This window comes from Momordica charantia (genome assembly GCF_013281855.1).
Source record: "Momordica charantia cultivar OHB3-1 chromosome 5 unlocalized genomic scaffold, Mcharantia_2.0 BLBB01000005.1, whole genome shotgun sequence".
NCBI classification, from domain to species: Eukaryota; Viridiplantae; Streptophyta; class Magnoliopsida; order Cucurbitales; family Cucurbitaceae; genus Momordica; species Momordica charantia.
Window position 1 is genome coordinate 25,047,923 of NW_028275163.1, and position 12,601 is coordinate 25,060,523.

Below are 12,601 nucleotides of genomic sequence, written 5' to 3' on the forward strand. Positions count from 1 at the left end.
CAATAATAATAGAGGTCATTGAATTATTCAAAGTTATTTAATTTAAATACGGTGAGAAAACATATTTTTAGAAAATAAATTATAATTTATCGGAATAATGAACCTTTCTTATTCCAAAGTCCAAACAATACAGGGCGTTTGAATTGCTCCCCCCAAGTCCATGACGGCCTCATAAGTCCTACCGTACAATATTCATAAAATTTCAAAAAGTAAAAACTAAATTGATTAGAATAATGCATTAAATAAGTTTTTCTTTGTGCCCGATGAATACGCGGGTACATGCTGATGCAACGATCTGACCGTTGACTTTTCATATTTTAATTAAAATAAATAACACAATAATCTAATCAGTGGCTTCTTGACTCCAGCATCAATGTGAAACCATCCAAATAGAATAAGATCGAAGGATATCTTTTCTCTTTTAAATAAAAGCTTGATGAACCCAATATATTAAAAAGGAAAAAAATAAAAAAATATATATTCGCAAGGCAGTTGGCCATCTCTTTGGTTCTAATTAAACAAATATATAAAAAAGTAAATACTTTAAAATTTTTATTTCTCTAATTTACATCTTTTAAATTTTCAATAAGTATGTCTACTTGAATATGTTGCATTTATAGTAATATATTTTTAAAATTTGGTTCCAATTAAAAATATATATTTTTAAAAGTTTATTCTCTAAATTACTCTTCTTTTAAATATATATCTCTGCCTTGGATGTGGTGCATTTACAGTAATATATTTTTAATTTTAAAAACAATGTAATATAAGACAATGCCGGACGATCTTACATATATAATAAAAGTTATAGAATATATTCAATAGTATATAATTATTATATTAATATTATATAAAATTTAAATAATAAAAGTATCAAGACAATATCTATACAAGTTGTCTATTTAAAATTTATAGTGTGAGATGATGAACAATGTCAATACATTCATATTTTTATTATTATCTAGAAATTTGAAAGATATTTGTTGTGCATCTTGCTCTATCTTACCTAATTTAATTAATTAACTATGTTGGAAGTCAAAATATAACCTACCACATGGGCCAATTAAAATAAATTAGAAAGATCGAGTTCTACTTTATTTAAACTAAGTGCATAGTTCGACCTATTAAGGAGGCCGACCTATGTAGTTTGAGAAGGATCAAGGTGGTCTCAACCATGACACTTTTTCGAGCTAACTGCTTGCAATCGTATAACCGTTTTACGAAATGACTGTAATAAATTGATCCGCATTCTCTTATAAAAAAACCTCCACTCCTTACAACTGAGACTAACTTACTAAATTCAAATTCAAAATGACTTGAATTTTAGAATGTTTTTTTTTCTTTTGTATAGGCCTTTTCTCGCATAGCTCGCTCCAAGTAAGCTTATCCATGTTTCATGTGAGAAGAATTCAAACGTAAACAAACTAAAATAAAATTTTATGATATTGTCAGAAAATTTAAATTATTACTTTATATTTATGATCCTATCTTCTTAAAAAAATATTTACTTTTTAATTATCTATATATCAACGAATAAAAAGTTATTTACTCGCGGGTGAACTATGGAAATGATTAGCCGAAAGTCTGGGGTGGAATAATAATAAATAAATAAGGCAAAAGAAAAAAAAGATCTTAAAAAGGAAGTGAAAGAAAGCTGTAGTCGCAGTTAGTGCCTCCACCAAGTCTGGTGTTGGAATAAAATCCAGAAATCCCCAAATAATAGCCAAATCTCTTGCACATGAAGCATCTTGGGCCCACTCACAACGGATAATTACGGAAACTATTATTATATTTGCGATATATATTCAAATTATTAATTATAAATAAAGTTAGTCATTACCTTTGTCCCACGTGTCGAAATCCCTGCAAATGATTTCAATAAGACCTGTGCTTCCTTGACTTCCACTAGGTAGCAATGCCAGCCTCAGCCACATCTGCCACTAGTAGACTTCCCTTAACTCGTGTTTTAGTAAAGAATATTACCAAATATATTGTATTAAAGTTGATTTTCTTTAAATTTGTTAGGAGTTAGGTCAGCACATCCCATGTGACCCTTTCGTCCTTAAGACACATATCTAGGTCACAGTTCGTACACACTACGAGGAGTTGGTCTGTAACTCTTCTATCTCCTAATCATGAACTTAGCATGAGTCCAACTTATAATGCGGACAATAATGACGAATGATCTTTGATCTTCTACATAAAATCTGCTGGTTGTCTCGAGTATATGGATTGCTGAAATAATAAAGAAATGTTTCTCAAGACTCCATATAAAAAGGTGGAATTCTCTCATTACAAAGGTGCGCAATCTCTATCTAATCTTACCAAGTTCGATACCCAAGACTGAGTACAAACTAAAGCTTTAGAGTATATGTGACCAGGCACAAGCATCGCACTAGTGTAGAGTCATGTTCGTAGGTTGTCAACTCGTTAGATTAAGGATTCACTTTGGTTCACTTGTTGCCATGGAACTCCACCAAAATCGTGCATCAACAAAATCAATTTAATTTTAATGCCCAACATAGTATAACTCAACTATAAAGGAATACCTCATTTTCTAGATCAAAGGTTAAAATAGTACCCACGTATTTGAGGTAAAAAAATAATGCAAGAATTTAGAGAATTTGTGAACCAATTAATAAAGGTTCAATTTATTTAAAATAAAATCAAATTAAAGCAATTGTTTGAATGATTAATTAAGGTCTTATTTGATAACACTATTTTATTTTAAAAAATAAACACTCCAAAAAGACTTGAGAAAAGTACAAATTTTAAAAACATAAAACCTAAAGACAACAATAATTATCAAACACAACCTAAATCCTCTTATAATTTTTGGCACTATTTTGGTTCAATAATATCAAACTCCTTCTTAAGAAAATTTAGAGAATAACTATGAATTGGAATAATGATCATATGATCAATACATTTTTTTAATTAAGAAACGAAGTAAATAGGCAAATATTTAAGGTGAAATGGCAAATTTAATTTGAAAATTTCAATGATGATTGTCTATAAAATTTTTTAAAGCTTGACCAAATCATTGACTTTTAGTTACAATCATCAATATTATTTTAAATAGTTGTGTTGCAAGTTAATTTGATCAATAAGCAACTATGTGACAAGATGTGATGGTATGTAGTACGGAAAGTATGCCAACTATATAATATAGATCAATAAGTCGAGAAAAACAATATGAAATATATAGTAATATAAGAATAGAATGGATTAAAATATCTATCTCGCTTAAAATAGAAATTCAAATCTCAACCCGATGAGATAAAAAAAAAAGAAAGTAATGGTATAGATTTATTGAAATATAATGGGAGAGAATAATAGTGTAGGAAGGAAAGGAAGTGGGGGTGGGCCCAAATCTTCACCCACTTTTTGACGCTATCTCCCACCGTTCTTATCTGAGTAAGGTCGGTACTATGGGTGGCTAAGTATAAGTACGGCAATATCCTTTCCCTTTCCCTTTGACTCATCCAATTTTAATTTTCATGCTCCTTTTTTTCTTTTTTTAATTTCCATTATTTTAATTATTTTTCGAAAGTTTTTGTTAGGTATGCCGTTTCTTTGATCGTACAGGCTGTATGCACTTTGAATCCGTCCTTCCTCACATACTCCTCCACCGGATGACTCGTGAAAGCGACGTCTTGCTCCCCAAATTACAATTTTGACCCCAATTATTTTTCACATTTTCACTCTGTCCTTTTTCTTCGGTACGGAACTGCCTCGCCTCCCCTTCCTAAATTACCAATATAGCCCCGCTATTCCATCTTTTTAAAAACAAACCTCGCATATATAAATGAAAAATACTTTACTACACCTAATTATTTTTTTAAAAAATCTTTAATTTTATATTTTTCTCTTTTAATTGTTAAATATTTATTGGTGAGGACAAGATTATTCCTTATTAAGGAGGAGTCAAATATTTTTCAATGAAAACTTATTCATAAGAAATAAACCCTGCTTCTCATTTGCAGACGAGAAATGGAACTTTTGGAATTCTGCTTTGAGGGTGAAAAGTGAAGAATATGAGAAATATATGAAAAAAAAAATATTTAGTATCTTATCATCAATGTCCTGAGGGCAGTAGCGTAATTAGGCTTCTCTTTCTCTCCCTCAGTCCCTCCCTCCCATGCCTTGAAACTAGTATTTTCCGTTAACAGTTATCGCTCCATCTGAGAAAGTAGTTGGCTATGTTCTTCACGGTTCCTACCATTCCGATTCAGAAACCAACCGCCTCAGATTCGAACATTTCTTCATCAGAGCTCTGAGGCTTCTCGCGTTTTCTCTCCTCTCCATTATTGTCTTATATGCGTTTTTGTTAGAGTTAAGACACAAATTACCCGCAACAATTTCCTTCGTCTCAAGCATGAAGAGGCAGAAATTCATCGAGATTGAACCCACAAACCCTTTTGATCTGATTTCTGATGAAATCATTTTTACGATTCTCGACTTACTCAGCTCCAACCCTGTCGATTTGAAGTCATTCTCCTTAGCCTGCAAGTCATTATACTCCGTTGAAGCCAAGCACCGCAAAATCCTCAAACCTCTTCGCTCCGAGCACCTTCCTTCGGTGCTTAAACGATATACGCAATTAACGGGTCTTGATTTTTCCCTCAACCCTCGAGTCACTGACGCCTCCTTGGCCATCGTCGCTAAGGCGTGCAATTCCAAGCTTCGTTCCGTCGACCTTTCAAGGTCTAAATTGTTTTCGGCTGCAGGATTGCTGAGTTTGTCTATGAATTGTTCGAACTTGGTCGAGATCGACTTATCGAACGCCACGGAACTCAGAGACACGGCGGCACTGGCGTTGGCGAAGGCGAAGAATCTGGAGAAGCTGTGGTTGGGGAGGTGTAAATTGATAACGGATATGGGGATTGGGTGTATTGCAGTTGGATGCACCAAATTGAGATTCATTAGCTTAAAGTGGTGTATGAGTATAGGAGATTTGGGGGTCGGTTTAATCGCTGTTAAATGCGAACAAATTCGTGGTCTGGATCTCTCCTATATGCCGGTAATTTGGGGTCTCTTATGCTTTCCGCTTCTTTTTCTTCTGCTTTGTTTTTTCATTGAACGGTTTTTTCTTTGATAATTTATCTGAATTTGGCTAGGTTTTAATTGTTTTTGAACTCCATCGTTTCTTAGGACTTGAATTGATTATTTGCGGATGATGAGTTCTAAGCTGGACGAGTGATTAACTCTTAGCTAAATCTATTATGAAATTGTTATACTATTCTTTTTCTCCCTTTTAGATCACGGAAAAATGTTTGCCATCCATATTGAGACTCAAGTATCTTGAAGATTTGGTGTTAGAGGGATGCTTTGGCATAGACGATGACTGCCTTGCTGTTATTAGATATGGCTGCAAGTCCTTAAAGGTAATTTTTATCAACTTAGATAAGTTAATCCTTTTAGCAATATCCCCTATTGGCTCAGTGTCCTTGTTCTTGTTTCCCCCTATACAATCTTGGTTAGAATAGAATTCTGGAATTGAAATTCTGTCTATATTTGTTGACTTCTTCACTTGAAAACACATTATGACATTGGCAGACATTTTACTCTCAACAGAAACTTGATGTGTCGAGTTGTCCGAATATTAGTCCTACCGGGCTGTCTTCCCTTACCAAGGCTACTGCATCTATACAGCAGCTTACTATAGCATATGGCTCTCCTGTAAGTCATCAACTTAATCACTGTTTTTAACAGGTGATCCTCTTTATATTGCCTTGTTATTTACAAAGTAAGATTATTGTTGTCTGTTGATGGTTTAGGTGACTCTTGCTCTGGCTGATAGCTTGAAAAACTTGTCCATGTTACAATCAGTCAAGTTGGATGGCTGTGTTATCACATACGATGGGCTGAAAGCCATAGGAAATTGGTGTGTATCACTAAGGGAACTGAGCTTAAGTAAATGTGTCGGTGTTACCGATGACGGTCTCTCCTCCATTGCGAACAAACACAAAGATTTGAAGAAGTTGGACATAACTTGCTGCCGCAGGATAACTGATGTTTCTATTTCCCATCTTACAAACTCATGTACTGGTCTGACTTCTCTGAAAATGGAGTCTTGTTCCCTAGTTAGTAGAGAAGGATTTATCCTCATTGGGCGAAGATGCCATTTGCTTGAAGAGCTTGATTTAACTGACAACGAAATTGATAACGAAGGTCCTTTTTCCTCTTCTAGTTATGAGTCTTCTTGTATTGTATAGAGTATTTGGCGGCATACTTATCAGCTATCATCCATTTCAATGCAGGTCTGAAATCATTATCAAGGTGTTCCAAACTCTCCATCTTAAAGCTAGGAATTTGTCTGAATCTTAATGACGATGGACTTGGCCATATCGGCATGTGCTGCTCCAAGCTTAGGGAGCTAGATTTATACAGGTTTATGACTTTTCATTATTTTTATCTCTAATTTGTAGGACCTGGGCCGATCTTATATTCATCCTCTTTCTTCATCTCAGGTGTGCAGGAGTTACTGATTCTGGCCTTTTGGCAATCATCCACGGTTGCCCTAATCTTGAAATGATAAATATAGCATATTGTCGTGATATCACCGATGCTTCGTTTTCATCCCTATGTAAATGTTCGAGGCTGAAGACAATCGAAGCTCGAGGATGCCCACTTATTACATCTTCTGGTTTAGCAGCAACTGTTGCAGGATGCAAGTTACTAAGGAGACTAGATTTAAAAAAGTGCTGCAATGTTGATGATGCTGGCATGATCGCCCTTGCCCATTTCTCTCAAAACCTCAGACAGGTGACCATTGCTCTCTTTTCACTATTTATTAGAGTAGAACAGGTAGAACAAAATGTAACTTCTCCAGTTTCTTGGCAGATAAATTTGTCGTATAGCTCGGTTACCGACCTCGGCCTCTTGTCTCTTGCCAGCCTTAGCTGCCTTCAGCATCTTACCATATTGCATACAAATAGGCTAACTCCAAGTGGAGTTGCAGCTGCCTTGTTGGCAAATAGTTCCCTAACAAAAGTGAAGCTCCATGCACTGTTTCAAGCGCTGCTACCCGAACGTCTTCTCAAACACTTGGAAGTGCGGGGATGTACCTTCGAATGGAGAGAGAAAATATTTCAGGTATGTGTTAATGCATTATATTTTCTTCATGACACATTGATATCTTATTTTTATTTTCGTAGTCAAACTGTGGGAACATGATACTTTTGCTCTCCAAAAAATAACACGTCCTCGAGCTCGAATTGATGTTAAGCTTGTAAACAGGCTCCTGTATTTTTGGTTGCATATAAGGACTGGAACTTGGATCAATGATTAACTTTTGACAATCTCTTGCAGATGGGTGTAGAGTATAGCACAGATAATATATGTACTCCTATGGAATCCTAAGTAGCTTTTTACATGTTTGGCAGGCTGAGTTGGATCCCAAGTGTTGGAAATTGCAGTTGGAAGATGAGATGCAAATTGTCCAATAGGATGCAGCCAGCTGCTATGTGAAGATTTGAAAGGATTTGAGAAGCTAAGCCTCGTGAATTCAATCAAACTCACAGTTTTCATTGGCTCTACAGTCTCGACTTTAGAGTTTTTATTCTCAAACTTTGCAAGAAACTGCGGCGATGGGCCCACAGAAAAAGAAGTGGACTAATGATAGGCCCAAAGGTCATCATTAGCAGGAGAATTGGATCAACAGGCCCATGTATTATTTATTTTTTGTTTGCAAACACAGGCCCAAGGCCCATTTATTACAAAACTTATATTTTGCTTTTTTTTACGACCATGACATCTCGATCAAAGACAGATGTCAATATCAATTACCACTGAGCTAAACTCATGTAAACAAAACTTATATTTTGTTTGTTCTGTTGGATATGTTTAAGAAAATGTCAAATCAATCTGATTTCGTAATGGGCATGTAAGGTTGAAGCAGCTTTTATAATAACAAAAAATGCAATGCTGTCGCTGCCACTCCCTTCAGAAATACCAACTTATTATATATCAATTGAAGAGCTTAAATATGTTTGTTATTCGCTACAAGAATTGAAAAGAAGAGAGAAAATGTTACAAGTGAGAGACACTATATTTAGAGAGAGGCGATCGTAGGGTAGAGGATAAGATGCCTTGTTGCAAAGTAGTCCACGTATACAGACGTGGGACACGTGGCGCAATCTCTGCAGAATAAAGCTAAGCCGCCTTCTGAGAAGAGCACTGACCAGTCAAGTCAAACCCACAAGCTTTGACCCAAAAAAAAAAAAAAAGGAAATTCCACGGTCAAATTTCCATCTCAGCTTCGAAGAAAGTAGCTGCAAGAACCTTAATTGCCAACAAAACAAATCACTCCCTTGTTCCTCTTCCCTCTCTCTCTCTTCTCTCTCTGTCTCTCTTCTGGTTTTTCATATAAATAAATCCTTTGTTCTGAAACTTCTTTCCAAACAACAAGCTTGGCTTCCTCTTCTCTTCCCAACACACAAAAACAGAAAAAAGAAAAAAAAAGAAAAAAAAAAAGAGAAAAGTAACATGAAAAACATAAACCAAGCGATAAGTGCACTGGGTGGCGGATCTTCTGACAACAGAAGCAATAATTTCGGTGTGGAAGTTCCGAAATTGAAGTTTGTTCAAGCTCCTCCTCCTTTCCCCACGTCCCCCTCCTCTTACCTCTCCTCTTTCGCCTCTGCTTTAACCCCCACTGAGCTCCTCAATTCCCCTCTGTTCTTCTCCTTTGGTGTAAGTTTTTTCTTCTCCCATTTTACCTCTCTTAGTTGCCTTTTTAACTTACTGCACTAATTTACCAATTTAACTGACTCCTTTTTATTACACCACAAGCAAGTTCGTTAGAGGTACATAATTAACTTGTGATTTGTGAAGTAGCTCTGCTTTCTTCCTTCTTCAATTTTGTTCTTGTTCTTAATTCGTTTTGTATGTTTTTTAATCTGGGATTTTTGCTGACTCGTTACAGGTTTTTCCGTCTCCTACTACTGGCGCCTTCAACTCGAGAAATGATGGTCAAGGAATGAAGGGGGGAGATGGGAAAAATTACTCTGATTCTTCGCTTCCCCATCAAACAGGATCCTCTGTTTCGTCTTCTTTATCAACTTATTTTCAGTCCTCGTCTTCTTCCGACGCGACTCCACTGGTAATGTTTGTTTCTGCGTCTTGTCGTTTGCTCTGACTTCGCTATATTACAAAAGTTTCCAAACCCTTGTCCTTAGCCTTAGCCTTAGCCTTAGCCTTACCACCGTGATTATCTTATTAAACTTAAATATCTTATAAAAATAGAAAGAGAGAGAGAGAGAAACAGAATCCACAGCACAGTTGTCAGTCGATTAGAAAAAGAGGGGAAAATCAGGATCTGTAACTAACAGTTTCTGTTTCTCCTTGGCAGAACGTAGGAGCGAAAGCTGAATATTTTGGCGCGGTTGAAAGCGGCTCGGAAATGGCGGTAGCAGAAACAAGGCCAATTCCATTGCTGCCTGTTTACAACAGAGAACAGCAGCAAAAATCAGAGAACGATGGGTACAACTGGAGAAAATATGGGCAAAAACAAGTGAAAGGAAGCGAGAATCCAAGGAGTTATTACAAGTGCACTTTTCCAAGCTGCCCAACCAAAAAGAAAGTCGAAAGATCTTTGGATGGGCAGATTACTGAGATTGTTTACAAGGGAAGCCATAATCATGGCAAGCCCCTGCCGACAAAACGTTCCTCCAACTCCGGCATTTACGATCCGTCGTCAGGGGCGGCGGACTCCGCCGTGTTGCAGGATGACTCCTCCGTCTCCATGGGGGACGATGAATTGGAACCCAATTCGCCGTTTAGCAACTCGCTCGACGACAACGAAAATGAACCGGAAGCCAAAAGATGGTGAGTGAATTTCTTCTTTCTTTTTTGGGTTGAAAATTTTAGATAATTTTGAGGCTAATAATATTGAGGGGATTTTGTTTGCAGGAAAGGGGAAAACGAAAATGAGGGATTTTCTGGGGGTGGGAGCAGAACGGTGAAAGAGCCAAGAATTGTGGTTCAGACAACCAGCGAAATCGACATATTGCCTGATGGCTATAGATGGAGGAAATACGGACAAAAAGTAGTCAAAGGAAATCCAAATCCCAGGTTTACTTCTTGATCTTTTCAAAGTTTCTGCCAAATCCCTCTTTTTGGTCCCCATTTTGGGTTCAATTTCAATTTTATAGTTTAACCCTAAATCGTTGTTTTTTATTTTCCTGCGTGTTTGTACAGGAGCTACTACAAGTGCACATCTTTGGGCTGCCCTGTGAGGAAACACATCGAGCGGGCGGCTAACGACATGAGGGCCGTAATCACCACCTACGAAGGCAAACATAACCATGAAGTTCCGGCGGCCCGTGGCAGCAGCGCCGGCGGCGGCGGCTATAATGCCGTCAACCGACCCGTACCCACCAACCACTTCACCAGTATTCCGTTGCCGGTGAGGCCGTCCGCCGTCGTCAGCCATCCTTTCCCGGAAAATTTGGCTGCCTCGTTCCGGCCGGCGAGTTTCCCCACATCGGGAATTGAAGCACAGGAAGCATTCGCATTTGGTACATCCCAGCGAGTGCCGCCAAGTTTTCAAGTTACAGGATTTGGATCCGAAGCCCAGGAAGAAGCCAAAGATGACATATTCTTTGACTCATTTCTGCCTTAGATTATACAATAACCGACCCATTAGATACTTGAAGGAAGTTTTCTTGTTCTTTTTTGTAGCTTTTGTAAAATTAGTAGGGGGACAGGGACTAGACTAGAATAGAATATATAGAAAAATTAACTCTAAAAAATTTGTCGATTTTTGTATCGAAATGTCACTGGTGTTTGACTCTCAATATTATACACATTGCAATAATGACTCAAATCAAAATTACAAATGGAAGTGTACAAATAATGGAGAAATGAAGCAATAACTATGCAGGAGGAACAAACAGAACTCGTTGGTAAGAACAAAGAATGGTCATATGTAAGATTGAGTCGAGAGTTTGTATCCTGAAATGGCGGCAGAAAAGGCTAAGGAGAAGAAGGCGAAAAAGGACATGCAAATGGAGGCTACCAAGGAATCTGTAAAAATGTTGTCTGACCCTTCTCTCATTCTGTTTGTCATCGGAATTGCCGAAGATGCAGCCGACATTAGCAGGTAAGCCAGAATCTGCGGATCCAATTATTCATATTTTCAACACTAAATTAGAAGCCCAGCCAGAATTTTCATTACAAAAAGTTCAATTTTGATTAAATTTCAGGTTCCCTTTAATAAATCACATGTTTGCTAGACACAAAGTTAACTGTGTGAACTTTTTAAATATTTTAAGAATCAAATGCTAAAAGTTAGAGGATTAAACTTTAGGTTATAACTTCTTATATTAGATAGATTATACAGAGTTCAAAATTCTTTATATATATAATTAGGAGAAACCCACGAACCTGATCTCCAATAAAGTCGATTATGGCAGATTTGCGGAGTGGAAACATAGATGTCCCTGTTGAAAGTTCACGAACTTGTCGCGAAACTTGGACGCCCGTATATAAAGTAGACAGAATTGCTATTGCCAGCAGGTACCTATTTCAATCCAACGCAAATTCTAATTCTAATTCTAATTCTAATCCCTGTCCATAATAGCATTGAATTCGCAATTAAAAATTAAGAAGAAAAAAAAACGAACCGAATTTGGGTTCCCTCACCTGAATTCTTCGTACTTGTCGAAATCTTTCCAATCGCCATGTTTATTGCAAGCCATGACGACGAACGCAAGCAAGGAAAGTATCAGACCACATCCTCTCAGCGCCAAGGCGCGGCGTCTTAACAGATCCTCCCTCCGCCACCGGCTAACGATCTCCGACACCCCAAAACCCGTCGCCGCCGTTGTTTGGCTTTCCACGTCGGCGGCAGGAGGGGCAGTCGCCGCCGCCACGGCCCCGTTTTCTTGCTTCGGTGCAGTGTCTTCCGGATTTGACATGATAATCGGAGGATTCAATCAGTGATTGGGTTTTTTTTATCGAACACAAGAACCGGCGAGGAAACACTTTCCAGTTTTTTGTTTCCCTTGGGAAATATAGGATTTGTTTTAACATTTCCCTTAGGTATTATAAAGTGACAGCTCAGATTCTCTGTAAGGGAAGCCGGAGCGGGTGTGGAAGTTGAAAGAAGGCACGCTAAGTGGACTGTGGACCAATCAACATGTGTGGATTTCATGACGTGGCAATATTTGGGTGGTGCCAAATTCCGAGATTGAGCCTTTCCCACGTGGAAATTGACTTCTGTCTACAAAATTTTTGGTCCGCACATATAAACTAAAAAAAAATATTATTGAACTAATATATGTACTAAAAATATATTAGACTCCTCTCTAATGAGTTCAATGAAGTTCGTAATTTAACTTGTAAGAACTGACATTGTATTTTGTTCCAAAAATTAGATAAAAAATATTGATAAAGGTGTTTTGATAAAGACTCAAACATCGATCTTTATGGGATTATTTATGGGATTATGGTTTACACGCCACTGTACCAAAAAGCATATTGTTTAGTTGAAATACTTTGTTTTTTAAAAATAATATCTATAGTTTCAAAGTTGATAGATCAACCTATGGGAGATTCCTTATTGGACTTATTAAATATATTCTTTTAATTTAAT

At 37.1% G+C, this 12,601-nt stretch overlaps 3 protein-coding genes across 4 annotated transcripts; 2 read left to right on the forward strand and 1 right to left on the reverse strand.

Annotated features, from left to right (window-relative positions):
• The first annotated feature begins 3,997 nt into the window (after window positions 1-3,997).
• On the forward strand, window positions 3,998-7,881 carry LOC111024028 (RNI-like superfamily protein). 2 transcript variants are annotated; one of them, XM_022301603.2, is made up of 8 exons: window positions 3,998-5,023; window positions 5,262-5,387; window positions 5,560-5,682; window positions 5,781-6,174; window positions 6,264-6,393; window positions 6,474-6,768; window positions 6,847-7,098; window positions 7,389-7,881. In XM_022301603.2, exons 1-8 carry the CDS (start codon window positions 4,379-4,381, stop codon window positions 7,449-7,451), a joined length of 2,028 nt encoding a protein of 675 aa, XP_022157295.1. In that variant the 5' UTR covers window positions 3,998-4,378; the 3' UTR covers window positions 7,452-7,881. The 2 variants fall into 2 exon arrangements, with proteins under 2 accessions (XP_022157295.1, XP_022157296.1); XM_022301604.2 differs by having other exon boundaries at window positions 4,006-5,023; window positions 5,578-5,682.
• A 452-nt stretch (window positions 7,882-8,333) lies between these two features.
• On the forward strand, window positions 8,334-10,822 carry LOC111024029 (putative WRKY transcription factor 26). The gene is made up of 5 exons (XM_022301605.2): window positions 8,334-8,697; window positions 8,930-9,106; window positions 9,356-9,831; window positions 9,916-10,077; window positions 10,204-10,822. The coding sequence occupies exons 1-5, from the start codon at window positions 8,491-8,493 to the stop codon at window positions 10,625-10,627; spliced, it is 1,446 nt and encodes a 481-aa protein (XP_022157297.1). The 5' UTR covers window positions 8,334-8,490; the 3' UTR covers window positions 10,628-10,822.
• On the reverse strand, window positions 10,744-12,173 carry LOC111024030 (CASP-like protein 4B1). Its single transcript, XM_022301606.2, has 3 exons — window positions 11,650-12,173; window positions 11,392-11,527; window positions 10,744-11,119 (listed from the first exon to the last, which is right to left on the reverse strand). The coding sequence occupies exons 1-3, from the start codon at window positions 11,922-11,924 to the stop codon at window positions 10,928-10,930; spliced, it is 603 nt and encodes a 200-aa protein (XP_022157298.1). The 5' UTR covers window positions 11,925-12,173; the 3' UTR covers window positions 10,744-10,927.
• Between the last annotated feature and the right edge of the window lie 428 nt (window positions 12,174-12,601).